At 45.4% G+C, this 26,112-nt stretch overlaps 1 protein-coding gene across 2 annotated transcripts in view; it reads left to right on the top strand.

Annotated features, from left to right (window-relative positions):
* SYNE2 (spectrin repeat containing nuclear envelope protein 2) overlaps positions 1 to 26,112 on the top strand; it is a 447,442-nt gene that overhangs the window by 352,511 nt on the left and 68,819 nt on the right. For both annotated transcript variants that reach the window (XM_063947243.1, XM_063947242.1), the window contains exons 73-83: positions 5,826 to 5,993; positions 6,612 to 6,743; positions 8,322 to 8,518; positions 8,930 to 9,062; positions 15,530 to 15,712; positions 16,149 to 16,295; positions 18,357 to 18,533; positions 20,734 to 20,889; positions 22,973 to 23,119; positions 23,507 to 23,677; positions 25,300 to 25,433. In XM_063947243.1, the coding sequence (XP_063803313.1) occupies positions 5,826 to 5,993; positions 6,612 to 6,743; positions 8,322 to 8,518; positions 8,930 to 9,062; positions 15,530 to 15,712; positions 16,149 to 16,295; positions 18,357 to 18,533; positions 20,734 to 20,889; positions 22,973 to 23,119; positions 23,507 to 23,677; positions 25,300 to 25,433 (1,745 nt within the window). The remainder of the gene's footprint in view (positions 1 to 5,825; positions 5,994 to 6,611; positions 6,744 to 8,321; positions 8,519 to 8,929; positions 9,063 to 15,529; positions 15,713 to 16,148; positions 16,296 to 18,356; positions 18,534 to 20,733; positions 20,890 to 22,972; positions 23,120 to 23,506; positions 23,678 to 25,299; positions 25,434 to 26,112) is intronic.

Raw genomic sequence — 26,112 nt, 5'->3', positions numbered from 1 at the left:
AGGTCTGAGTTATGCCCTGAGTTATGAGCAAATAAAATAAATAAGCAAATAGAGGCACAATTTGCCCCTTGGTAAAACCATGTTACACGGCAGATGGGGCAGATTTAAAATGTGCATAGACGTTTATACTTGGTAAGGGCGTGATATAGTTTAATTCTAAATTTCACTGGAAAAACAAAACTGCCCCAATACTTGTTCACTGCATAGAGAGGGGAGGCGGTCAAGATCCCGCCGGACGGAATCCCGGCGGTCGAAATACCGACACCGGAATCCCGACCGGCACAATCCTGACATATTCTCCCTCCGTGGGTGTCCACGACACCCATAGAGGGAGAATAAAATAGTGTGCCGAGCATAGCGAGGCATCGTGCCCACAGCGTGGTGAGTGCAGCGAGCCCGCAAGGGGCTGCGTTCCACTCGCCACCCCTGTCAGGATTGTGCTGGTCGGGATTCCAGTGTCTGTATTTCGACCGCCGGGATCCCGTCCAGCGGTATTTCGTACTGATCCCATAGAGAGTATTTTCCATGAATGCAAAAAAAAAAATGTATTTGCACCCCTTGCTTTGCAACATTGGGGGTCACTCAGATCTGATCGCTCGGCTGCTTATTTTGCTGTCCTGTGTTCAGATAGTCGCCACCTTCAGGCGGAGTGTATATTCGCCGTGCGAGTGTGCGTTCCCATGTGTACGCCGAGCTGCTAAAATTCACTTTGTGCAGTCTCTGCGCAGCCCAGGACTTACTCCTACAGTGCAATAGAATCAGGCTGATCGGGGCTGGAGCGGACGTAACACACCCTCCCTGAAAACGCTTTGGCACGCCTGCATTTTTCCGAACACTCCCTATAAACGCTCAGTTACCACCCACAAACAGCCTCTTCCTGTCAACCACCTTGCGAACGCCCGTGTGATCGGATTTTTCGCACCATCCTGTCGCTGACCGTCGATGCCCGTTGTTGTTGTGCGACGCACATGCGCATTGCGGTGCATACGCATGCGCAGTTAGGACCTGGTCGCCCGCTGTGTGAAAACGCACATCAGTGATCAGATTTGAATCACTCCCATGGTTTGTTCCTGGAGCAAATTTCCCCTGGTTTACTCCCATGTTTTTATTTGCTCCTGAAACAGACCCACAGTGTGCAGCACTACTATTTAAGCACTGCTAGTTTGTATTAATAAATGTATGTTTAGCAATCCCACCTACTTTATCAAGTTTTACATGGCAGATTTTTATTGAAAAATACCCTAAAATGAACAGATTTTTTCCACCATGTGGCCACAGGTAATAATAGGGCATGGTGACGCTTGAACCATCTAGCATTCATACAATCACTGGCAGGCTGTATGCTTGTCACACTACAGACAGTACTGTTACCACTGGCATTATCCTCTGCACAGAATAATCTCTGACCACTGCCCAGTGTTGGGATTAGACAGTGTGACCTGAATTCCGTCAGCAACTGAATGCATTCTGGAGTGGAGTACTGCCTGCACTAAGCACTCCTGCTCGGATGTCTATTGTACCTACCGTCACAGTGATCCAGGAAACTTTTCCTAAAGTGCTTATTAGGAAGCGGTTAAAGATAATCCACAGGACAGTTTACTCTGTTTCCTATGTAAAGAGATGTACTGAGGCAGAGGCGGAGTGTCTGTAATATCCATGTGGAAAATGGGCTGTCCTCATAGGCAGCAACACTTTATACGGGTGGTCTTCTGTTTGCCGGTGGTCGGGCTCCCGGCGCTCAGTATACCGGCGCCGGGAGCCCGACAGCCGGCATACCCACACTTATTTTCCCTCGTGGGGGTCCACGACCCCCATAGAGGGAGAATAAAATAGTGTGGCGCGCGTAGCGCGCCACCGTGCCCGTAGCGTGGCGAGCGCAGCGAGCCCGCAAGGGGCTCATTTGCGCTCGCCAAGCTGTCGGTAAGCCGGCGGTCGGGCTCCCGGCGCCGGGATGCTGGTCGCCGGGAGCCCGACCGCCGGCCAGCCGTAGTGAACCCCTTTATACAGATAGAGGAATATCCAATATCTTGTCTCCTGGTGCCTATAATAACAGTCTGAAACATAAATGAGATTTTTAGTAATGTAACAGCAAATGATAAACGGAAGTTTTCTTATCTTCCAAAAATTCAAAACAACACATAGGGCCTAATTCAGATCTGATCGCAGCAGCAAATTTGTTAGCAGTTAGGCAAAACCATGTGCACTGCAGGTGGGGCCAGTGGCGGAACTAGCGAGCGGTGGGCCCAGGTGCGACAAAATGCTTTGGGCCCCCCCCATCCCATCCCATCCAAGTCCACCCCCTCACCCCTGGAGAGGATCTGGTGAGGGGGACCTGCTCAGGGCCAGAGAAATGGATACCTAGCAACAGTGCCGTAACTAGCCATTTTAGCACTGTGTGCAAGAAACTGCATCGGAGCCCCACCCCTGCATTCAAAACAGGGGCAGTGCGCGCCGTAGGCATGGCTTCGTGGGGAAGGGGTGTGGCCACAAAATAATACCAATTCATAAAACGGTGCACAGTAGTCTCCATTATTCAAATTACGCCACACAGTAGCACCACTACACCAGGTAGAGACCCTTTTACACCTTACGGCGGACAGATTCCTCTTTTTACACATTATGGCAGACAGCGTCCCCTTTTTACACATTACGGCAGACAGCGTCCCCCTTTTTACACATTACGGCAGACAGCGTGCACTTTTTACACAACGGCAGACAGCGTCCCCTTTTTACACATAACGGCAGACAGCGTCCCCTTTTTACACATAACGGCAAACAGCGTGCCCTTGTTACACATAGCGGCAGACAGCGTACACTTTTTACACATAACGGCAGACAGCGTGCCCTTTTTACACACAACGGCAGACAGCGTCCCCTTTTTACACATTACGGCAGACAGCGTCACCCTTTTTACACATTATAGCAGGCAGATTCCCCCTTTTTACACATTGCGGCAGGCAGATTCCCCCTTTTTACACATTGCGGCAGGCAGATTCCCCCTTTTTACACATTGCGGCAAGCAGATTCCCCCTTATTACACATTGCGGCAGGCAGATTCCCCATTTTTACACATTGCGGCAGGCAGATTCCCCATTTTTACACATTGCGGCAGACAGTCCCAAGAAAGACAGAAAGAATGAAAGAAAGAAAGAAAAAGAAAGAAAGAAAGAAGAATTATACTTACCCTCTCCGCTGGCTCAGGCTCCTCGGTGCAGCTTCTGACGATTCCCGGGCAGGAGAGGAGGAGGAGGAGGGAGGTGGAGGAGGGAGCCGCAGCAGCGCTGTGTCATTGGTGGAGGCGCTGCTGCTGCTGCCCCTCTGCTTCGCTATAGGATGTTCTCGGAAGACAGCCTATAGTGAAGCAGAGGGGCAGCAGCAGCAGCGCCTCCACCAGTAACAAAGCGCTGCTGCGGCTCCCTCCTCCTCCTTCTCCCCCGTACCGCTGCAGTGCGCTCCTCTCCGGGCGGCTGTGTGCTGCGGGCAGCGGTTGCCCGCAGCACACAGCGGCATGTAATGAATCAGTTTGACTCATTACATGCTTTGGGCCCCTGGACAGAGGCGGGCCCCAGTGCAACGCACTGGTTGCACTGGCAGTTGTTCCGCCTCTGGGTGGGGCAGATGTAACATGTGCAGAGAGAGTTAGATTTGGGTGGGGTGTGTTCAAACTGAAATTGAAATTGCAGTGTAAAAATAAAGCAGCCAGTATTTACCCTGCACAGAAACAAAATAACCCACCCAAATCTAACTCTCTCTGCAAATGTTATATCTGCCCCCCCCCCTACAGTGCACATGGTTTTGCCCAACTGCTAACAAATTTGCTGCTGCGATCAACGCCTGAATAAAGATTTAAAAGTCAATACATATTTTACTAAACTGCAAATCTATTAAACCGCAGTGACCTACAATAAATAGAGATTATAAACACATTGTTTCTGCTCAAAAGTCTCCTCAAGGTTTGATGCATGTGATAGTAGATACAATTGTATCATATGTTTTACCAGAGATATTTATCTATTAAATAGATAAGTATGGTGCAGGCGGTATGCAGTCTCTAAATCGACCACGCTTAGGTTGACACTATTGGTCGACATGCATTAGGTCGACATGGTTTCTAGGTTGACGTGGACACTAGGTCGACATGGCAAAAGGTCGACATGAGTTTATTTTATTTATTTTTAAAAATCTTTTTTTTTAAACTTTTTCATACTTTACGATCCACGTGGACTACCATTGGGAACGGTAACCTGTGCCGAGCGAAACGAGCCATGCGAGGGTATATGGGGCACTAATTGGGGTTCCCGGTCATTCTACAAAGAAAATGACAAAAAAAAAACTCATGTCGACCTTTTGTCATGTTGACTGTGTCCAAGTCGACCTAATGCTTGTGTCGACCTATTTCAGGTGTCGACTTGGTGGTCGACCTAGGCACTGTCGACCTAAGTCTGGTCGACTCTATCATCCACACCCCATGCAGGCAGTCAGGAAAAGATGTCTGTTAGTAGCAGGTACAGAGCTCCATGCACAAGAGAGATGTTAATTGTTAGTAGCAGGCAAAGAGCTCCATGCATAAGAGAGATGTTAATTGTTAGTAGCAGGCACAGAGCTCCATGCATAAGAGAGATGTTAATTGTTAGTAGCAGGCACAGAGCTCCATGCATAAGAAAATATGTTAATTAAAATATGTTAATTGTTAGTAGCAGGTACAGAGCTCCATGCACAAGAGAGATGTTAATTGTTAGTAGCAGGCACAGAGCTCCATGCATAAGAGAGATGTTAATTGTTAGTAGCAGGCACAGAGCTCCATGCACAAGAGAGATGTTAATTGTTAGTAGCAGTCACAGAGCTCCATGCTCAAGAGAGATGTTAATTGTTAGTAGCAGGCACAGAGCTCCATGCACAAGAGAGATGTTAATTGTTAGTAGCAGGTACAGAGCTCCATGCTCAAGAGAGATGTTAATTGTTAGTAGCAGGCACAGAGCTCCATGCACAAGAGAGATGTTAATTGTTAGTAGCAGGCACAGAGCTCCATGCATAAGAGAGATGTTAATTGTTAGTAGCAGGCACAGAGCTCCATGCACAAGAGAGATGTTAATTGTTAGTAGCAGGCAAAGAGCTCCATGCATAAGAGAGATGTTAATTGTTAGTAGCAGGCACAGAGCTCCATGCACAAGAGATATGTTAATTGTTAGTAGCAGGCACAGAGCTCCATGCATAAGAGAGATGTTAATTGTTAGTAGCAGGCACAGAGCTCCATGCACAAGAGAGATGTTAATTGTTAGTAGCAGGCAAAGAGCTCCATGCATAAGAGAGATGTTAATTGTTAGTAGCAGGCACAGAGCTCCATGCACAAGAGATATGTTAATTGTTAGTAGCAGGCACAGAGCTCCATGCATAAGAGAGATGTTAATTGTTAGTAGCAGGCACAGAGCTCCATGCATAAGAGAGATGTTAATTGTTAGCAGCAGGCATAGAGCTCCATGCATAAGAGAGATGTTAATTGTTAGTAGCAGGCACAGAGCTCCATGCATAAGGGAGATGCTAATTGTTAGTAGCAGGCACAGAGCTCCATGCATAAGAGAGATGTTGATTGTTAGTAGCAGGCACAGAGCTCCATGCATAAGGGAGATGTTAATTGTTCGTAGCAGACACAGAGCTCCATGCAATAGTTAATAGTTGTTATGTTTTTTCAAGCATATGACATTCCTCCTTCAATGGAGGGGTGGAAAAAGGCCGTTGCTGGCGTTCTAGCACAGATTATAAATAGCTGACAAAGACTAACATATGTATGGAGTAAAGATTTGTCTCCTTCTCTTTCTCTAATACAGAAGTTTTTCAGTATCCTGGACAGTCAAGTTCTGCTGCTACAATCTCTCACCACTAAGAATCCCAATCCTGACCTTGGCAAGGAGAATATACAGACAGTGGTGCGGGATGCTGATTGGCTGAGGGAACAGGCAGAAGCCCATTGTATTGATATGATGGGCGTAATGAAGGTACAGGAAGAGAAACAAACGACAGGCCTGCTTGCATGACTGTATATGGAGCAGAGGTCATCTATTTTGTCCTATCTACATTTGAATGAATGTCACCTACTTTGTAAATATCTGAGCCCTTTTTAGGGGTAGCACTCGTTATACCAGCTGTCGGGATCCCGGCGCTCAGCATACCAGTGCTGGAATCCTGACCGCCGGTATACCTACAACTTTTCTCCCTCTCGGGGTGTCCACGACACCCCTGGAGGGAGAATAAATAGTGTGGCACGCGTAGCGCGCCACGGTGCCCTCAGCATGGCGAGCCCGCAAGGGGCTCTTTTGTGCTCACCCTGCTGCCAGGATTCCGGCTGTCGGGATCCCGGCGCCGGCAATTTGTAGTACACCCCTTTTTAGCACACTCTCCACAAAAAGTATCACCCTACTGACTCGTATTGTAAAACAATTGCCTAGTAAGTTGACAACCAGAGCTACATCAAAAATGTGGTTCTCCTAAGCATAGAAACTGTTTGTACAAGGTTTACTATACACATTATTATGCCCTATACAGATCTATATATTACATTATTTACAAAGTGTTTTACACTTCACTAAGGTCATTCATTTTCCTAATACCAACAGGACTGGAATAAACTTGACTCACAATACGATTTTCTAAGCAAGAAGTCGGAAGCCCTTAAATCTATGGTTCCTACTAATAGCTTGGTGGAAGAATCGGAAGACAGGGTTATGGAACGCCTTAATCAATATAAGGTAACTTCAGACCGTGTGAAATATGTCGGTCGTATTCATATGATATTAGCATTATAGGATTTAAGGGGTATGTAGATCTCCCATTCAGGGAAGCGCTTACTGATCCTGAATGTCTCAGCTGGGTGTTCTCATAGCTCCGGGAAATTATAGAGAGCGCTTCAGGTATATACATCAAGGACCTTTTGTCTTATTTTAGTTTCTGTGCAAAGCATAAAATTGTATTATGCAAGAAACCCTTTGGTCTTATTCATATGTATTGATCTGTGTATTGGGCACATGGACAGCTACTGTATATAAGCAGTACGGAAGTAACAGCTACAAAAGGTATGCTGCATGGAGATTCTAGTATTCTGCTGAGGTAGACAAGCACCGAATGCAAGGGGTGGATTGCTAATGTCACCTGTGTACTTTCACTGTACAGTCATTGAATTCATTTATAGCTAATATAAAGAGCCGAGATGGTTGTCGGAACAGTGGAATCACTGCTTTTGTATTACTGATTTTTCATTGTTTTTTTTTGTTGTTACAACTGTTCTACATACAACTCTGGTTGTTCAGCAGGGCCTGCACATATCCGGTCATTCATGCACATATCCGGTCATAGACTAGATGAATGAATCACAGGGCAGTATGAATGAATCGGTCAGTAAGAGAGACCTTGCAGACCTGTTTTTGGTAGTCATCTCCTCCTGATTTACTCCACCGATTCTAAATATCAGATCAAGCTCCTATCAAACAATCTTCCCATGCCAGTGAGAGAGGAGCCTCACGTCAGTAGTTATTGGAGCTGGAGGACTGAGCTGATTCTAATATCTGGCTCTCAGTATGGAGATTCTTTCTTGCCTCCGTCCCACCTATTCACGTCATGAAACTGTCCTTGTCCCATGCAGTTATTTCCTCTCTAACATCATGCATATGAGTAGGCCGGTCATGCCTCATGACCTGAAAATGCTCTGCGGCATTTTAACAGAGGTGGGGGCCCCTGTACAGACTCCAGGTGGAGCCCTTCCTCTGCACGGCTCTGGCATCGTGTCGCATGCGCAGGTCTACTTAAACTTGTTCCGCAGACCAAATTCACTACTGGCGGCCATTTTGGCTATGATTTTTGCCGCTGCTGCAGCGCCCAACGCTGGACTACATAGAGGTAAGTATTAAAATATGGGTGCATTGTGTGCCCATTATAGAAACGGCAATGTCTGTACCGCTGTGAACATTCTAATAATAGATTCACTACAGCTTCTCCCATTCCTGTCTACATCAAAACTGGGGACACCCGTACATGCAGGAGATGAGAGATAACTGATAACCCTTCTCAAACACATTGGGGCAGATGTATCAACCTGGAGAAGGCATAAGGGAGTGATAAACCAGTGATAAAGCAGTGTTAAGTGCAAGGTGATAATGCACCGGCCAATCAGCTCTTAACTGTTAATTTACATATGGGAGCTGATTGGCTGGTGTGTTCATCACCTTGCACAGATCACTGGTTTATCACTTCCTTATGCCTTCTCCAGGTTAATACATCTGCCCCATTGACCTTATAATGTATAACATTTTTGCTTGCCTTTACCATTCCAGCAAATTAAAAAACTCATTGATGAGAACGAATCAGCACTGTGCCAGATGATTGTGGCCGGGAAACGACTGCAAAGTGCAGCGAGCTGCCCAGAGCTAGACGCCCATATTAACATGATAGATCAGCAGTGTTCCCAGTTAACCAAGAATGTCAACCATGAACTACACAGATTGGAGTCTCTTGTCAGCCATTTGGCCAGGTAAGAGTAACTCAATCACTCAGTAAACCCATGTGACTTGCTGGTTGCCGACGCTTCACCAAGAGTCTTAAAAAACACAAACTCAGCTTTTATTTCTTTGGAAAATTCTTATTCAATTCAAATAGTTATTCTGGAGCAGATTCCTGGAAATGTTTTCAACCTTTTGAATTGAGCAAAAATCTAATCTCTGTTTATATTTTAAGAAGTTTGGCTAATAAAAAGGAAAAAATTTATGATCTGAGGTCTGTCAAAAAAGCTGCCGCTGCATTCTGTTTTCTGGTTTTTCAATTTTCTTCTGAACGCTATGTTTTAGTATTGGCTGCACTTCAGTCAAAAGCATCAAAGTTTTTTTTTGTACATTTTTATTTCTCAAGAACATTTGTGCTAATTTGCGATGTTTGTTACCTCCAGTTATAACAAGGACTCGGCTGAGTTATCAGATTGGCTGGAATCGGCCAACCAGAAGCTGAAACATTACAGGATGCAGTCACTGGAGGCCTCTCAGAACCTGGACACCATCAAAAGCAACCTTTCCACGTTCTTTGTAAGGAGCAAATACTTCATGTTTAACTTATAGACTAAAAAAGAAAAAATGTAAGGGCCCCATACATCTGCAAGGATTTCCCCAAATTGATCAGTTTTGCAGATTCGCCGATGAAAAATGTTCATCGATGATCGGCAATCCATCAGGGTATTGAAGAAATTTAGCATGTTGAATTTCTCTGATTTATTGATCCAATCAAGAAATGATCGGGATCAGCAAATCATGGAAATTCAACATGTCCTCAATTCCCCGACCCATGCGTCGGGAATTTGGGGAATTGTCCTAATCCATTGCTGATGTATGGGAACCTTTAGACCTTGATTGCAGTAACTATTTTATTTGTCTTTGACATTTCACAAATTGGCCTATTACAGCTAATCAAATATATTTACTCTAGTCCAACTTTGTTTGATGTTGCCAGAGATGCTTAGATCAATAATTTCAAACTAATAGGTCCATGTACTAAGGGGAGAAAAGGGGAGGGAGGGGAGGGGAGGGGGACGGATGCTAAAGGTAAAGAGAATCCCTGTACATACTGCTTCTCAGTATGTACTAAAGGGATTCTCTCTGTCTGTTGGCATCTAGAGCTAAGAGCAGACTACTGTACAATAGCGCACTGCACCTGGGTCACTTAGCACTTCCATAGGCACCTATAGTAGCGCTAAGTGTCCCAGATAGGGACAGATTGGTCATAGACCAGCAGGGAATATTCACGGTGGGCTGATGGGCATGTGGGGCCTGTTTTGATTGTTGACATGTGAGGGGTGGTGCTGCCGCCATGGTTACACGGTATACCCCTGGTGCTGCCCTCGTGAGGCCACTTCTACAAATTTTTTCCAGAGCCTCTTTCAGATCCGAATCCCCCCCTTGTCCCAGGTATAACTAAGAGAGGAGAGGTCACTTACTGTTGTGTGTTTTCCCCAGCGCTGGTTTCGTCACATGTACCTGCCAGTATCTCCTCACTGGTGAAGCATGTTAGCTGATGCTGATGATATGGCAGCTTAACAATAGTGGGTCATCACAACCCCTAAAAGTTGTACCCACCTACTTATAATGTAGGCAGCCATTTTGTGTGCTGAATCAGTATTCATGAGACTGTAGCCTATAAGTTTATTAGGAACTAGAGACATCGCTAGGGAAACACAGTCACACAGTGGTTAGTATTGCTACCACAAATCGAGTTTGTATGTTCTCCTTGTGTTTGTGTGGGGTATCTTCAGAGCACTCCAGTTTCCTGCCATAATGTCCATAAACAGTTGCTAAGTTATTGGCTCCTGACAAAAAAATGACCCTGGTGTGTTGCAGGGACTGATGTGAATGATTACTTTTAAAAAAGCAACTAAGCATGTCCAAGATGGCTGCCTCTCCCACTGCAAATATGTAACATTCTGTAAATCCTACTGTCAGAAAGGCAGTATATAAATAAATTATTATTATTATCGTCATCATCATCATCATCAATGGGGCATGAGATATGAGGGACAGAAATAGCAGGCTAGGTGGCTGGTAATGAAACCGCGATCACAACTGATCTCTCAGTAGCGGAAATATGCAAAAGCTAATCGACTTCCCTTTGTGCTCCCCCATACATTGGAGGGTATGAGCGCTGAGATGCCTACTTTGACGCTGTGATCTGTGCCATTGCCACAGAGATTGCAATCGCTTCAACATTGACGCAACATCTGTCTCACCCTGAATACTTGCTGTAATCTAGATTCTACTCTAGCTACTCTCCCCAAATTCAGCTAGACTTGGCCTCTGAAGTGGTGGATTTGGGATTAGGAATGCAGTAGTGTTCCCAGACCCGCCTGTGACACCTGCCCACGAAACGGCCCCTCTTTGTGCACATGTTACTACACCTCCCAATCTCCACCCTGAAACGCCCAGGGATCGCAACCCCTTTCTCAAGTGTTAGCAGTGCCGTATGCAATTGCAAATGCCATTGACAGAGTGTTTCCACTTTTTCCTCCATATCTGCCTTAGAATAATGGGGGTAATTCTGACCCGATCGCACGCTGACGTTTCTCGCAGCGTAGCAATCGGGTCAGAACCGCGCATGCACCGGTGCCGCAGTGCGCTGGCGCATAACCGCCCGTCACTGCGATCCGATCGCCTCTGCCTGATTGACAGGCAGAGGCAGTCGATGGGCGGGAGGGGGCGAAACGGCAGCGTTTGGCCGCCAATTCGTGGGCGCGGTCCGGCCCATGCAGGCGTGGCCGGACCGTGCAGGGAGTGGCCCGCAGCAGCTTCGTGATGTCACATGCAGCCGCTGCGGGCCGGGGAGCGACGAGTAGCTCCCGGCCAGCACGCTAAAGCTGCGCTGGCCGGGAGCTACTCTTGAAATGCAAAGGCATCGCCGCTGTGCAATGCCTTTGCACTTCTGCAGGGGGGGGGGGGGCTGGCACTGACATGTGGGGCGTTCCTTTTCTGCCACTTTACTCAGCCATCTGCTAGAAGATTTGAGCCTGAGTGTAGCCCCCTCACACAGTGTTCGGCTGTGGCCTGTTTTTGGAGCTGAGCTGAATTGCATTTAGGTAGTACGTCTTACATATGGTGCCACAAATGGAGCACTGCTCCAGCTCTTGGGGCCTGTGTTCCGCTGTAGTGTAACTGAGACTGTGCAGCCTGTGTGCACCAGAGGGACGCAGTGGTTAGTTCTCTAGTGGTTTCCAGGCCTCTGCCAGTAAAAGGCTTAAACACTTTACTCTCACTCAGCAACCAGTAAATCCAGTACAAATATTACATGCGCAATTAATGCCAGAAATCATCAAACTAATATTTCTGTTGGGGCTTTTCTGACGTGATTTACTCAGTCGAACCTTTTTCTAAACCAAACTCTTATATTCTGGACCCTGGTCTGCCAAATACACTCGTCATGATAGAAAATTGTAGTACAGCGCAGCTCAGATTGTTTCAGTTCATGCGTGACACCAGGCAGAGATGTTCCAGAAATAAACCCAGTCCCTGCCACATGTTAATGGATTAATGGACGCTCTTACCGCATTTTTAGAGATTGCAAAGAGTTCAGAGAGGTACAGCCATTATGGGAAGCCAGCAAACAACTATTCAGTACTGGAAAATCACTTACTGTATCAAGAATAGAATACTCGTAACTAAGTATATTGCAACGTGTATGTGCAGTCTCATTTATATGTTTTGCAACGGTAGAGTTCTACTTTTGTGAAACAGTAGGTAACATTTTTATTTGTTTGACGTAGCTGGGGCTGAAGCTAGTGTATGGAGTTCTGGAGACCAGGGGGGTCGTTTGGACCCGATCGCACGCTGCAGTTTTTTGCAGCGGTGCAATCGGGTCAGAACTGCGCATGCGCTGGCGCCGCAGTGCGCCGGCGCATACCAGAGGGCCATCGGGCCGCTCCGATAGCCTCTGCCTGATTGACAGGCAGAGGTGGTCGCTGGGCGTGGGGGCGTTTGGCCGCTGTTTCATGGGCGCGGTCCGGCCATCTCAGGCGTGGCCGGACCGAACAAGGGGCGGGCCGCAGCGGCTGCGTGATGTCACACGCAGCTGCTGCGGGCCGGGGAGCGATGAGTAGCAGCCAGCCAGCACGCTAAAGCTGCACTGGTCGGGAGCTACTCTTGAAGTGCAAAGGCATCGCCGCTGTGCGATGCTTTTGCACTTCTGCAGTGTGAATGACCGTAGCTGTGCTAAATTTAGCACAGCTACGATCATCTCGGAATGACCCCCCATATCTCCAGAAATATATAAATACATTAGAGAGTGTACAAAGAAGGGCAACTAAAATGGTGCATGGCCTACATCACAAAACTTACCCGGAAAGGCTAAAAGATCTTAACATGTATAGTTTGGAGGAGAGAAGGGAAAGGGGGGACATGATAGAAACTTTCAAATATACCAAGGGTCTTAACAAAGTTCAGGAGGGAAACATTCTTCAAAGGAAGAGAAGTATTAGAACTCGAGGACATACACTGAGACTGGAGGGGGGGAGATCAGGGGAAATTTTAAGGAAACATTACTTCACAGAAAGGGTAGTGGATAAGTGGAATAGCCTCCCATCAGAGGTGGTAGAGGATAAGACGGTAGAGCAAGTTAAACATGCTTGGGATAGACATATGAATATCCTTAGAAAGAATTAAGGTTCAAAAAGGGGTTGAGATTGCCTAAAGGATAAAAAAAAAGGGGCAGACTAGATGGGCCAAGTGGTTCTTATCTGCCGTCAAATTCTGTTTCTATGGAGTTCAGTTTCCATGCTGTCCTGTAAGTGGATGAGAGGTAGCCCTCATATCCAGGCTTGAGCTGTCCATTGCAGTTGCATAAAATCCCCAAACTGTTCAAAGAACTTAAGGTCCGTACACATTAGACGATGTATCTCTGTGAGCGACGTGGTCTAATGTTTCCCCTCCTGGGCCGGCCGGTCGGCGGCCGACTGTACACACTGAGCGATATGACCGTTCATATCGCTCAGTGACGTCACACCTCCGCCAGCCCTGCATGCAGGTCGTGGACGCATCGGTCGTCGCTTGCGGCATACACACTTGCCGATAAAATGAGCGACGTCGCTCAGGGAGGGGGGAAATGAGCGACGTCGCTCATTTTATCGGCAGGTGTGTATGGGCCTTTAGAGGCAGATGTATTAAGCCTGGAGAAGGGATAAAGAAGTGATAAAGCGGTGATAAGTAATACACCAGCTAATCAGCTGCAATATGTAAATTGACAGTTATGAGCTGATTTGCTGGTGCATTATCACCTTGCACTTATCACTGCTTTATCACTTCTTTATACCCTTTCCAGGCTTAATACATCTACCCCATAGAGAGGGACATTTATCAATAGAGCCATCGTTAAAAATGGTAATTTATTATTATTCAATCAGTGACTTCATAGGGGAATAATGTGTAATGGGCACTACGGTGTGTGGCATAATGTGTAATAAGCATTACGGTGTGTGGCATAATGTGTAAGGGGCATTACGGTGTGTGGCATAATGTGTAATGGGCGTTACGGTGTGGCATAATGTGTAATGGGTGTTATGGTGTGTGGCATAATTTGTAATGGGTGTTACGGTGTGTGGCATAATGTGTAATAAGATTTATGGTGTGTGGCATAATGTGTAATGGGTGTTATGGTGTGTGGCATAATGTGTAATAAGATTTATGGTGTGTGGCATAATGTGCAATGGGCATTATGGTGTGTGGCATAATGTGTAATAAGCATTACGGTGTGTGGCATAATGTGTTAGGGGCATTACGGTGTGTGGCATAATGTGTAATAAGCATTATAGTGTGTGGCATAATGTGTAATGGGCATTACGGTGTGTGGCATAATGTGTACTAAGCATTACGGTGTGTGGCATAATGTGTAAGGGGCATTACAGTGTGTGGCATAATGTGTAATAAGCATTACGGTGTGTGGCGTAATGTGTAATGGGCATTACGGTGTGTGGCATATTGTGGCCATGCCCCTATTGTCATGTAGCCACTCCCCTAGTTTCATATGACCACGCCCCCTCATGACACGTGACCACACCCATTTTTACTTATCAGTACCACAAAGAAAAAAATTCTACTTGCACCACTGCTTCTTTTTATAGAACTACATTAACGTATAACCATTTTACAGCACAAAATCATTTAAAGCAGTAATCCCAGGAGAAATGAAGTGCGCTTCACTGGGTGAATCACTGTAGCCGGTTATAAGAAGACTATTGTAATTTATCATCTTCATTTGTTCGTATCATCAGGCTGCTTTGAATGATTTATAATCATACTTGCCAACTTTTTGTGTCTCCACCCTGGGAGTAGCCCGAAGAGGAGACTCTGTTTGCTACTAGAGGGTTGGGCCAGGCTCTCAATTCAGTAGGGTCTGCAGGGAGGGGGCGGGGCCAAAATGAAGTTATTCTCATAATTTAGCCCCACGCCCTCCATACGGCACCACAGTTACCGTGATTATCTCCCCACCATGTGCACTTCACTAGGAAGCTGGTGAGATGCAGGAGATCTGCATACTCTTCCGTGGGTTCAAGGGGACTACTAGAAAAATTGTGAATCTCCTGCAACTTCCAGGAGAGTAAAAAAGTATGTTTATAATTTTGCACAGTATAAGGGACTATCATAGCAAAACGGGCACATGGCCAATACAGTAGTGAGCAGAGAGGCTTTGAAGTGGTCCTATGAGCTCTGTCTAATTTGTGTACTTTAAACTCCTCCCCTTTTTCCGCCCTCTCTCCCTTCAAATAACATTATGAAATTTGTGAGCCTGTGTCTGTTTAGCTGGCAACCTTCTGAGATTTTGAAAATGAGAAAATGATTTGTAGGGAGGCAGCTAAGAAAAATCAGATGCATGCTTAAAAAGGTATTTAACGTGTTATTTAAAGAGAAAAACGATGAACCTTTCGATGTGATATTGCTGCTTTAAGGAGATCTTGCTGTGTCTTGTTTGTGTTATTTAATAGATTTGTTAATAGTAATGCTTGAGTTGTATTGTGTTAAAGGAATTTACAAATGATGTGGATCAGAAATGTTCCTTAAAGACCTCAGTGATGAACAATGGCACCCAGCTACTCCGCCTGAAGGAAGCAGACACAGCAGTCCTTAAAGTGAGCTTGGCGAAATACGAGGAAAGGTGGGCGGAGCTTATTGCAGCATTACCGCCCATTCAAGAGAAGCTGCAAAAGGTAAGAGCAGATGTTTTACACTTCAAGTAGCGTGACCTACCTTGTAGGCATTCACTAGTCGTGCAAGTGATGTCAGGCAAAGAGCGATCGGCTAGATCACTAGAAGGTGAGGACTAGGCATGTACAAAGGACTGTACATTCCTGGTCCTCTGAAGAACCAAGTCCTGCACAGGAAGTTCTTGTTAGATACGCTCTGCTAGTGAGTACATCTAATCAACAATATAAAGGCAGCACTATATTTGCAAATACCCATTGTAGGAAAATAAATATGTTGTCTTGGTAAATTTAGATCTTATTTTACATATTTATAGCCCACAACATGAATATTTTTTCATCAATGTTCCATATACAATAATTTTTAAACTAATCCTTGCTCCCTCTCTCCATCATGGATCTTTCCTTCACATACTTATTCGAACTAAACTTGTCTTTGAAGCTTCTTATGGAGAAACTTCCATCTCTTCAAGCAATTCAGGAACTGATGGATTGGATGAAAGCAGAAGAGCACTCTAGAGAACTCCAGTCCACACAGAGCGCTCCACCCACTGCAGCTGACATCAGGGGTCTTCTACAGAAGTATAAGGTGGGTCTGACAGTGCCTTATTAATAAGGACAGTCGGAAAGGTGCTATAATAAGGACATAGTGATAGATTCAAACACTTTAGGAATTAAATATAAATGTTTTACTTTTCCCAAAATAATTTCCTTCCTCTTAACATGAAGAAGGTACTCATTTAAAGCAGGGATGTACGGCTTCAGGCCCCAAGGACTATAAAAGGACATCGTTTTTGGATGTGTCACCATTTATTATCCTAATGAGAATATATCATAGCAGAACACTTCCACACAGATGTGCCTTTTATCTATTCAGCTGTTGGAATTAAATATATAATATTGGCTGGGGCATACATATACATTCATTTTTTTCTTTGTGCACCTGCAATATTTCCTTAAGTGTAATTAGCCTTTATGAGGTCAAAATAAACCTATATTTTAGTGTTTACATCCCTTGTAGCACTGATTTGTGTGTCCCATCCTCTGTCATGTTGAGAGAGTGGAACCCAGGGACATGTCCCATGAGCTCCCCCCTTGATCCGGCTCTGGCTGCATTGTACCTTTGGAATAGTACTGTACATCCTTCTCTTCCTGCCGGTCTTCTGAATCTCAGTGTGCAGTTAACCACTCATATTCCTGCAAGGTATCCATCTACTTCCTGTGCAAGTTCCAGCCAGCTTACTCTGCAGCACTACTAGTCCCAGACAATTAACGCTAGTTACGACTCCAGCCTGGTTACTCTGCAGCATAGATGGTCCCAGCCCGGTCTCCTGTGTAGCTGGTCCCAGCCCGGTCTCCTGTGTAGCTGGTCCCAGCCCGGTCTCCTGTGCAGCTGGTCCCAGCCCAGTCTCCTGTGTAGCTGGTCCCAGCCCGGTCTCCTGTGTAGCCTGTCACAGCCCGGTATTCTGTGTAGCCGGTCCCAGACCAGTAACCTGCATAGCCAGCCCTGGCCCAGCATCCAGCTAGTTGGTCCCAGCCCGACACCCAGTGCGTCATCCGGTTCCAATCCAGTTTCCAGTCTGCTTCTGCCTTGTCTCGGTCCTAGCGTCTTCACATTTAACAGCACCATTAAAGTACTTAGCTAAATATCATACAGCTACATCTATACTACCCAGTGGTCCCAGTTCCAGTGTCCACAAACAAATCCTGATGGTTCGTGACAGTAGGTTTCAATTCCATTGAAGGGTGTTCCAGATCATGCCTATTTAAAATAGAACAAAACTCCGCATCACCTGACCAGCTATGTTAAATAGGTGTATTTCATACTCCTCTTGTGACTGTGGGGCAAGAACCTCAACAGAGAACAAGACAACAAAATCCAGATTCTGAGGCTAGGGGTGCTGCACCATACCAATATCATCAGAGGGGCTCCAGGTCATTAGAGAGATCAATGGTTCATATGATGGATGGAGCTAAACATTCAACCTTATTCAATATTATCACAGCTGTAGTGAACTGAGAAGCAGATTTTCACAAGAGACCTACGAACATATACCCTAGGAAATTGTCCCTTTTCCCAGAGATTTTTGACATGTGGGCCAGCCAGATGATCGGTGGGATGTAATGGAGTCGGGGAACGCCGGAGGTGCGGCTTGCCGGTCAATCTCAGATGTTTTTTTAATGGGGCAATCACTTACAAGACATGCTTTTTGTGTTCCGGTTGTTGGAGAACCTTGGTCTCTCCTATCCGTATAGTTATGTTGTAAGGGCTATATTAGAAAACTACTTAAATTCCTGGCAGGCTTATGGGGTATAGAGGGGCTTTTGCAGATAAATTTAGAAGTATCTAAGCTCCTGATTCTGTTCTCTATAAGCCATAGTTCCTGTGTGCCCCAATGGGTTCAGAGAAAGATTTAACGTAGGTACAAATGTTCTATAATGTACCTATAAATTCCCATTTTGAATCTCATTGACAGAACATTAAAGGCAGATTACAGACCACAAAATATTTACACGTTTGATCAAGTATGCATGGTCAACCATTCCTCCTGATATCTGTATCACCTTCCCATTTATTGACTATTTACTAACAGCACTGCACGTGTGGGTATAGATTTGTGTAGGTAACTTACACGGGTTCTTTTGACAGATCTCTCGGAAAGAAATGAGCCACAAGCAGGGGATTGTGGATTTTGTCAACCAGTCTTTGCTACAGCTTAGTGTGGGTGATGTGGAGAGCAAACGCTACGAAAGGGCAGAACTTGCAGAATTACTGGGTTCCTTAAACCTGCAGTGGAGCCAGATGCAGGGAGACCTCAACAGAAAGGTTTGTTCTGTCTTATAATACATGCATTATGTTGTATAATATACATCACCACCATTTAAATCATTCTTCTATTTTTATTATTGTGGTGCCTCTGTTACAATCGGGTGGCCTTTAGTTTGCCGGCGGCCGGAATCCCGACCGCCGGCATACCGACAGCTTTTCTCACTCTTGGGGGTCCACGACTCCCCTGGAGGGAGAATAGATAACGTAGCGCGCCACCGTGCCCTCAGCTGTCGCCCAGCTGTCGGGATTCCGGCGCCGGTATGCTGGCCGCCGGCATAACATACTACACCCGTTACAATCAAGTGCCAACAATGTCAAATACAATGTATCAAATTGATGGATCAGTGACATGAAGCAATGAAGGTGTTGTCAAAAGTCAGATAGACTATTCAGCCACATACAGTACCCCAGTGGCAATGCCATCCTAAATTCCCTGCAACAGGCACTCAGACACACACAATCTCATTACACTTAGAAGCCAGTTAACCCACCATTATGAGCTGTTTTTAAATTGAAGTGGGAGCCGGGGGGAAGGTGCAGAGGGGGCAACTGATGGGGCAGGGTGAGGTAATTGCCTGACGATCGCCCGCAGACATCAACAGCCCCAGTGCTGATTCCCGGCCACCTTGCGACGCTTGGGAAGCCGCATAAGCCATTTTACTGCTAAGCACCCCCTTTGGCCAATAGGAGTCCGGGGGGCGGGCTAAACTCCATAATGGAGTATACTGATTCCCGGGCGCCGTGCACGCAGTCCCTGGGAAATCAGTCAGTAGTATGCCTGGAAATCTTCCAGGGTTGCCAGCGCTGGCTTGCCCAGAATATTTCTGGGCAAACCACTGAAGGGGTTAAGCCCAATAACACACTTGTAGGCCAGAATAAACTGGTGTATGTTACATATTCAGTGATGGTTTCTATTATTCTGCATTATTTTAAACAAAAGGATGTACAAAGCACCTAAATAAAACAAAGGTGTGATCATCCTCTAACAGTACATTAGCTTTGTGTTATTGCCTAATGGCAAGGGATATATGTGATATCATTAGGAAGTAGGAAACTCCATTATTGGGGAGGGCCAAGTATCAGAAGGACCTGAAAATATTACCGGGAACGGGCAAAGGAGAAACAGATACAGCTCCCCACACTTGTCATAGCCTGTACAAAGAGATTAAACACACATTTTTGCTGTTAGTGTCACCTTATGGGGGGTATGCAATTACCTGCGATAATGCCCGCAATATTTTATTATCAACCCTATTCAACTAGGTCCCACGTGTGAAAATACATAGGTCCCGCGGCACCTATTGCAAGTCTAGGGGGCATTTAGCGCGGATTATGCTTCACACGCCTTAGGCACGCAAAGCATAATCCCCGATAAGTGTCGGCATCGGGAATAAGCTTCGGTTTATCAGGGCTAATTGGATAGCCGCCAGCAAACCAATTAGCCACTGTATATTACCACGGCTAATTGGATACCCCTCTAAGACCATTCACTAGTTAAGTAAGACAGTGGGTATATGCTCATAGTCTTTATGTTTCATAAGGTCTGGAGTTTACAGTAGAGAACATTGAATATACATTATGGCTAGTGATATCAAATATGGCTGTGATTCCACACCTAACCACACTTAACTGATGGACATACATTTTATATGGGTATTTAGGAAGAGTTATTTGAATAGGCTGTTGGTACTTCATTGTGTTGTTTCATCACTGTAGGCAACATGCATTGCAGTAAATTATATACAGTAACACTGATTTATTAACTGTCCGAGGGACCTGCGGTCCAACATTCCATGTATCACATGATACGTCATATGTGCTTAGACAACACATATCTCTTGTGGAACATGTCCCAGCATGCTTTGCCAGAGAGACCCGTGCAAGGCATGCTGGGATTTTTATCTTCATAACAGTTGGAGCGCCATACCTCTGCCTCTGCATATTGATAGTTTGATGGTTATCCCAAGATATAAAGGATATTCCCAAAACTGCATTTTTTTATCCCATTCCTTTCTGAAAAACTGCACTTCCTTTGGAAACTCTTCATTTGCAAATAATTTCCTAAACAACTGACTTGGTCATGCACATGGTCATAGACTATAATGGGGATGTTCTAATGATCACTCAGTAGTGACCCCGTTTCTGGTTTTGTAGGGTGTGTTTCTGTGAAGCGTACTGTAACACTTCCCTGTTTCAGATTCAACACTTGGAGCAGAGTCTTGAGAGCATTTCTGACCAAGAGAGCAAAAGACAGACAGTGAGTAATTGGTTTGATGCCCAACAGCTAAGGATGACAAAATTGCACAGACCATCAAGTATAAGAGGAGCCGAGAGTGCCTTGGCAGAGTGCAAGGTAAGGGCAACAATAGCTCAAGCCTATCAAAGGTTTGTCTAACAAAATCTTAAGTAGTTGAAAGCTTTGGAGACCTGAACCTTCCAAGACCCTGTGTGTGTTTTTTGTGTACATTCAATTTATGAGCTTAAAGGGAAACATCCTATTTACAAGGAGAGTTTACTTTGTTTTCCTTTATTTTCTTAAATGTAAAAGTCTGGACATATAACTGCGTAATCATAAGCTTGATATCATTTCAGTAAGAGCTGAGCCGAGTCCTGTTGCTTGCGTTGACCAGACAAAATTCTGTCCGTGCCCTGCAATAAAAGAGTGCCACCTAGTGGCCTGGGACAATGATAGTGTAGCTGCTTGGCATTAATAAGAAATTACATGAATGTGTAGTTTCCAAAATGGTAACGCTGTGTCCGTGCAGATCATTTCTGTACAGCTGCATAACAATCTGGGGAACTAGTATTTTTGGAAGTATTGGCTAGAGAGCAGCTCTTCAGTCTGCCCAGATGAATCATCCGCCACTTGAAATTCACGTACGTCCTGCAGTTCCAAGGAAAAACAATTATATGGATGTATTATTACCGATGCTCGACTGCAAAAAGCACACGGATTCTAAATACACCCACATTACAGAACCATGGTTAAATGATCTGCACTTTTCGAGATCCCATTAAGCAATTTAAAAAGATACCAGTCAGGTAAAAAGCAGGCACTGACTCAGAATGAGGATCCTGTGACCGTTCATTGTCCCAGGAAATTGGGGTTAATCCACCAATGGTGCAGTAGGAAATAGTTGTCTCAGGTGGTGCGAGCCAAGTGACGTAAGTGAGGTGTCCTCTAAATTGCACCCTGCACACCCCCCTTGCCCTATTTACCTGCACTCTGCAGAAGATAATCGCAGAATAGAGAACACAGTGACAGGAGTCACCTGTAGCAGCCAGACTGCCCCTTCCCCGCTCCCACGCAGCTGCAGCATGTCAGACAGGCTGCGCCATAGGGGGGCACTGAGACGGTCATCGCATACACAGATCTGCACATACGCAGGACAGATCCTTACCGTGTGCAGAGCGACAAACATCGGAGAAGTACGTAATTCATCGGGTTTGTGTCCATTTCTGCATCAGGCCCCATAGTACACGATTAGCGACTCAGGGCCTGAATCACGCCCACTGCAGTCCCGATTCAGTTGCAATTGACAATGGTTTGGGGACTGCATGTGCTGCGATGTTACTGTGCTTGTTTTTAATTTTCTCCAGTATATCATGAGCATTATAAAAATAATAATCATAATATTATTTGTATAGCGCTCTTTCTCCCTTAGGACTCAATTACAGTAGAATCGTGTATGCAGTCAGATTGTCGACGGTGACAACAGAATGTTACATGTATGATGTTGACCTGGTTTAAATATCAACATCTGGAAAAGAAATGTCGACACTAGGGTTAGGTTCAGTATTAGGGTTAGGAATAGACTTTCCTTAAAACCACATCATCGACATTCTGATTTCATCAGTGTCGACCTGCTGAATGTCATAAAGGTCAGTATACACTAGCCGATCCCCGTCGACGCCAATATTGGAGTCAGCGGGGCCCCCAGCGGGCTGCCGACATTGGCAAGTACATACACACTTGCCGATGCCGGTGGGGTGCGGGGGCGTGGCGGCTGGGGCAATGATGGCACACGGCTGTCGTTAACGAGGACCTCCCTCGTCTGTACATGTTCAGACGAGGGAGTGGGTCGTTAACGGTGTGTGGGAGCGCGCATCGTTAACGACACTGAGTGTACACACTGGACGGGATTGTGAAAGATCTCGCTAAGATTGGCCCTTCTGAGCGAGATCTAGTGTGTATGGGGCTTAAGAAGGGTGTGTTTCCTATTCATAGCTATTTCGCCTGCCGCTTCTGCGTCATGTCAGCGGCCGGTTCCGTCATTATGTCGCTCCCTCAGTGTTTTATGTGCCCCCTTTGCACCCATGGCAAAAACCTTGGTTTGCCTAATGGCGGCGCTGGCTCTGTTCTTTTCTTAATGAGACTTGCTTTAGTAAAGTGAATTAGTAGCAAAAGTGACAATAAAACAAATTATTTGTGGTAGGAACTTGAAGAGCAAATGAAATCAAAGTCCAATGTGATTGAAGAATTGGAAACAAGCAGAGGTCCAACAGGAGATCAAAGTGTTCCAAGTGATGGTGTGCTGACGTCAGACACCCTGCTGAAACAGAGGGACGTTGTGGCTAAACAGGTCTGTACTTTGACTAAGGGGTACATGTATCAAAGCTTGGAGAAAAGATAAAGTAGCAACCAATCAGCTCCTAACTGCCATGTTCCAGGCCGTGTTTGATAAATGACAGGAGCTGGCTGGTAGTTTATCTCTCTCCACTTTATCTCTATCCAAGCTTATACCCTTAAAAGTTATTTAGATGACAGCACTAACAGCAAGAGTTAGTATTTGCAAACACACATCTAAAGGTTGCAAGTGTCTGCTAAAGTGAAGAATGATTTGGATAAAGCTGTTCTTGTTCAATGTTCCTGCACACATCAGATTTACAATCTGTAGCTTTAAGTAGCATCCGATTCCAGGCTGAAATATCAAAGTACTTGTCTTTCATGTGTACATCTGTAATTTCAGGTTGAACAGCTGAAGACCTCTATGCAATCAGTGTTGCAACACTGGAAAGCCTGCAGTGAGAACCATGAGCACGTAGAGAGGATGACGGTCACATTTCTGTATGTTCTCGACCAAAGCAAAACCCCCTCATCCTCTGTGAACTGTCTGAAGCATCACTTGAAGCGACTACAGGTACAGCCCTTGTGTATCATCCGTGTAGAAAGGAACACATCACATTTTTGTACAAGTGATAGCAAGTTACTATTATCTATTGTTGCTGAGATCCCTCTTCCGGTAACTGTTGCAGTAAGTAGTCCATAGGCTACAGTAACTAACGCCATTTCAGGGGGAACTGTAAATTTGTGGATATCCGCTGTAGACACCTGTTTTAAAGCATTTTAACATTGTTCATTTTACAACTTCAGATATTATGGTAAAGCATCGTGTTTGAAGTTGTAAAATGAACAATGTTAAATTCTACCGGCGGCGCAGTAGGCTCTGACAAAGTGTCAGACTGTACTGTGCATGCGTAGATCTCTGGAAAACATGGCATCCGCCCCTTGTTTTTAGGTGCATCCCTGCTGCGCGTGCGCAAATCACTACGGCGACCATTTTCCCAGTAATTTCTGCAGCCAGCGCCGTGCTGACGGAGTGGTAAGTATAGTTATATGGGTGCAAAGTGTGCGATGCACAGCTTGCACCAATTACAGATACGCCAGTAGGTAACTGCATACCTCTAATTGGGGTGTTGTTGAGATCCCGGCGGTTGGAATCCCGACGATAAAAATACAGACGCTGGAATCCCGACCACCAGAATGCCTGCAGCGCCACCACAGCTATTCCCACTCCTGGGTGTCCATGACACCCATGAAGAGGGATTAGAACCTGTGGCGAGTGAAGTGAGCCACTGAGCCCACAGCGTAGCGAGCCCGCAAGGTGCTTCGTTCCACTCGCCCCTCTGCCGGCATTCTGACGGTCGGGATTCCGGCGTCGGTATTTTGACTGTGGGGTTTCCGCCTGCCGGGATCCTGTACCCAACCCCTCTAATTACATGTTTACATTCATAAATCAGTTTAATAATTGTAACTTTCTCTGATATCACAAACTGCACACAGAATCCTACGTGGCGTGTGAAGTAATTTGGGGCAAATGTACTAAACCTTGGACAGTGATAAACTACCAACCAATCAGCTTCTCCCAGTCATTTTTCAAACACAGCCTGTAACATGGCAATTAGAAGATGATTGGCTGATACATTATCTCTTTCCACTTTATTACTCTCCAAGTCTTAGGTCCTAATTTGTGTTTGTAAGTAAAGCAAAAAAGCAAGCAACTGGGCAAAACCATGTTGCACTGCAGTTGGGGCAGATATAACATGTGCAGAGAGATTTCGATATGGGTGGGGTGTGTTCAAACTGAAATCTAAGGGGTAAATTTACTAAGGTGGGAGGTTTTTTTTAGAACTGGTAATGTTGCTCATAGCAACCAATCAGATTCTATCTATTATCTTCTAGAAGCAGCTAGATAAATGTTAAGTAGAATCTGAATTTCAGTTTGAACACACTCCACCCAAATCTAAATCTCTCTGCACATGTTACATCTGCCCCACCTGCAGTGCAACATGGTTTTTCCCCAGTTGCTTGCTTTTCTGCTTTACTTACAAACACGAATCAAGCCCTTAGTTCATCTCCCCCCGTATGATGTTAATTGTGTCAGAGTTACTGTAAAGGCTAGTTTCTCCTGTGTACAGTATCTCATACAAATACAACATCCATGCAAAGCGCTAATGTAATACTAGTAATGTATTCCTGTAGGAGGTTCAGGAGGAAGCAGAGCAACGTGAAGAAAACTGGAGTAAGCTTAGAGCCTCCCTAAATAATTTGAGAGATCTCTGCAGTCCCACAGTACTGGGAATCCTGGAACGGGAATGCTCGGACTCCAGAGACAGGTAAGTGGTTCCCGGAATTACAAAATGTTCTACCCCTTCTACACTGGGCATAAGATTGATGTACAGTTATTACAGCAAGAGACCATCTTTTATCTCAGCCCTGAACCCTGTCCATTAGAAGGGATATATATGTATTGCTCAGCTGTCAGGCACTTAGAGATACTTGCATTATTCCGGATCTTGTTAAATCTGCTGCGATCAAAAACGGGGGATCGCAGCAGATATCTCCGATGATCATACATCATACACAATAAGTGGTACTGTACAGCTGTTGATAGTACAGAATAAGAGACCATATTAAGAAACGTATATACAAGACTGGTACCTAGTATATTAAAAGAAATAGTTTGCACAATTTGAAAGTGTTTTTTTTGAAAGCAAATAAAATGTAATGATATAATTATTGACATATTAAATCAACTGTATGTATGTATGTACGTACGTACGTATGATATGTTGATAGGAATGTCACTATGGGCGGGATGTACTAAGCGGAAAATGCGGTAAACCCCCTGTTTACTGCATTTTCCTGATGTACTCTCCCCCGGCCGCCAGGTCAGCGCCGCGGCGGGGTTCGCCAGCTTTAGCTGGCGATAGTCCATAGAAGCCTATGGGCTTCTCTCCGCGGCGCTGTGTGAGGGATCCGATCGGATCCCTCCCAGCATGCCCTGCGGCCGCC

The sequence above is a fragment of the Pseudophryne corroboree genome, chromosome 12 (genome assembly GCF_028390025.1).
Source record: "Pseudophryne corroboree isolate aPseCor3 chromosome 12, aPseCor3.hap2, whole genome shotgun sequence".
NCBI classification, from domain to species: domain Eukaryota; kingdom Metazoa; phylum Chordata; class Amphibia; order Anura; family Myobatrachidae; genus Pseudophryne; species Pseudophryne corroboree.
The sequence above is the reverse complement of the archived record's forward strand: the minus strand, read 5'-3'. Positions and strand labels throughout refer to the sequence as shown.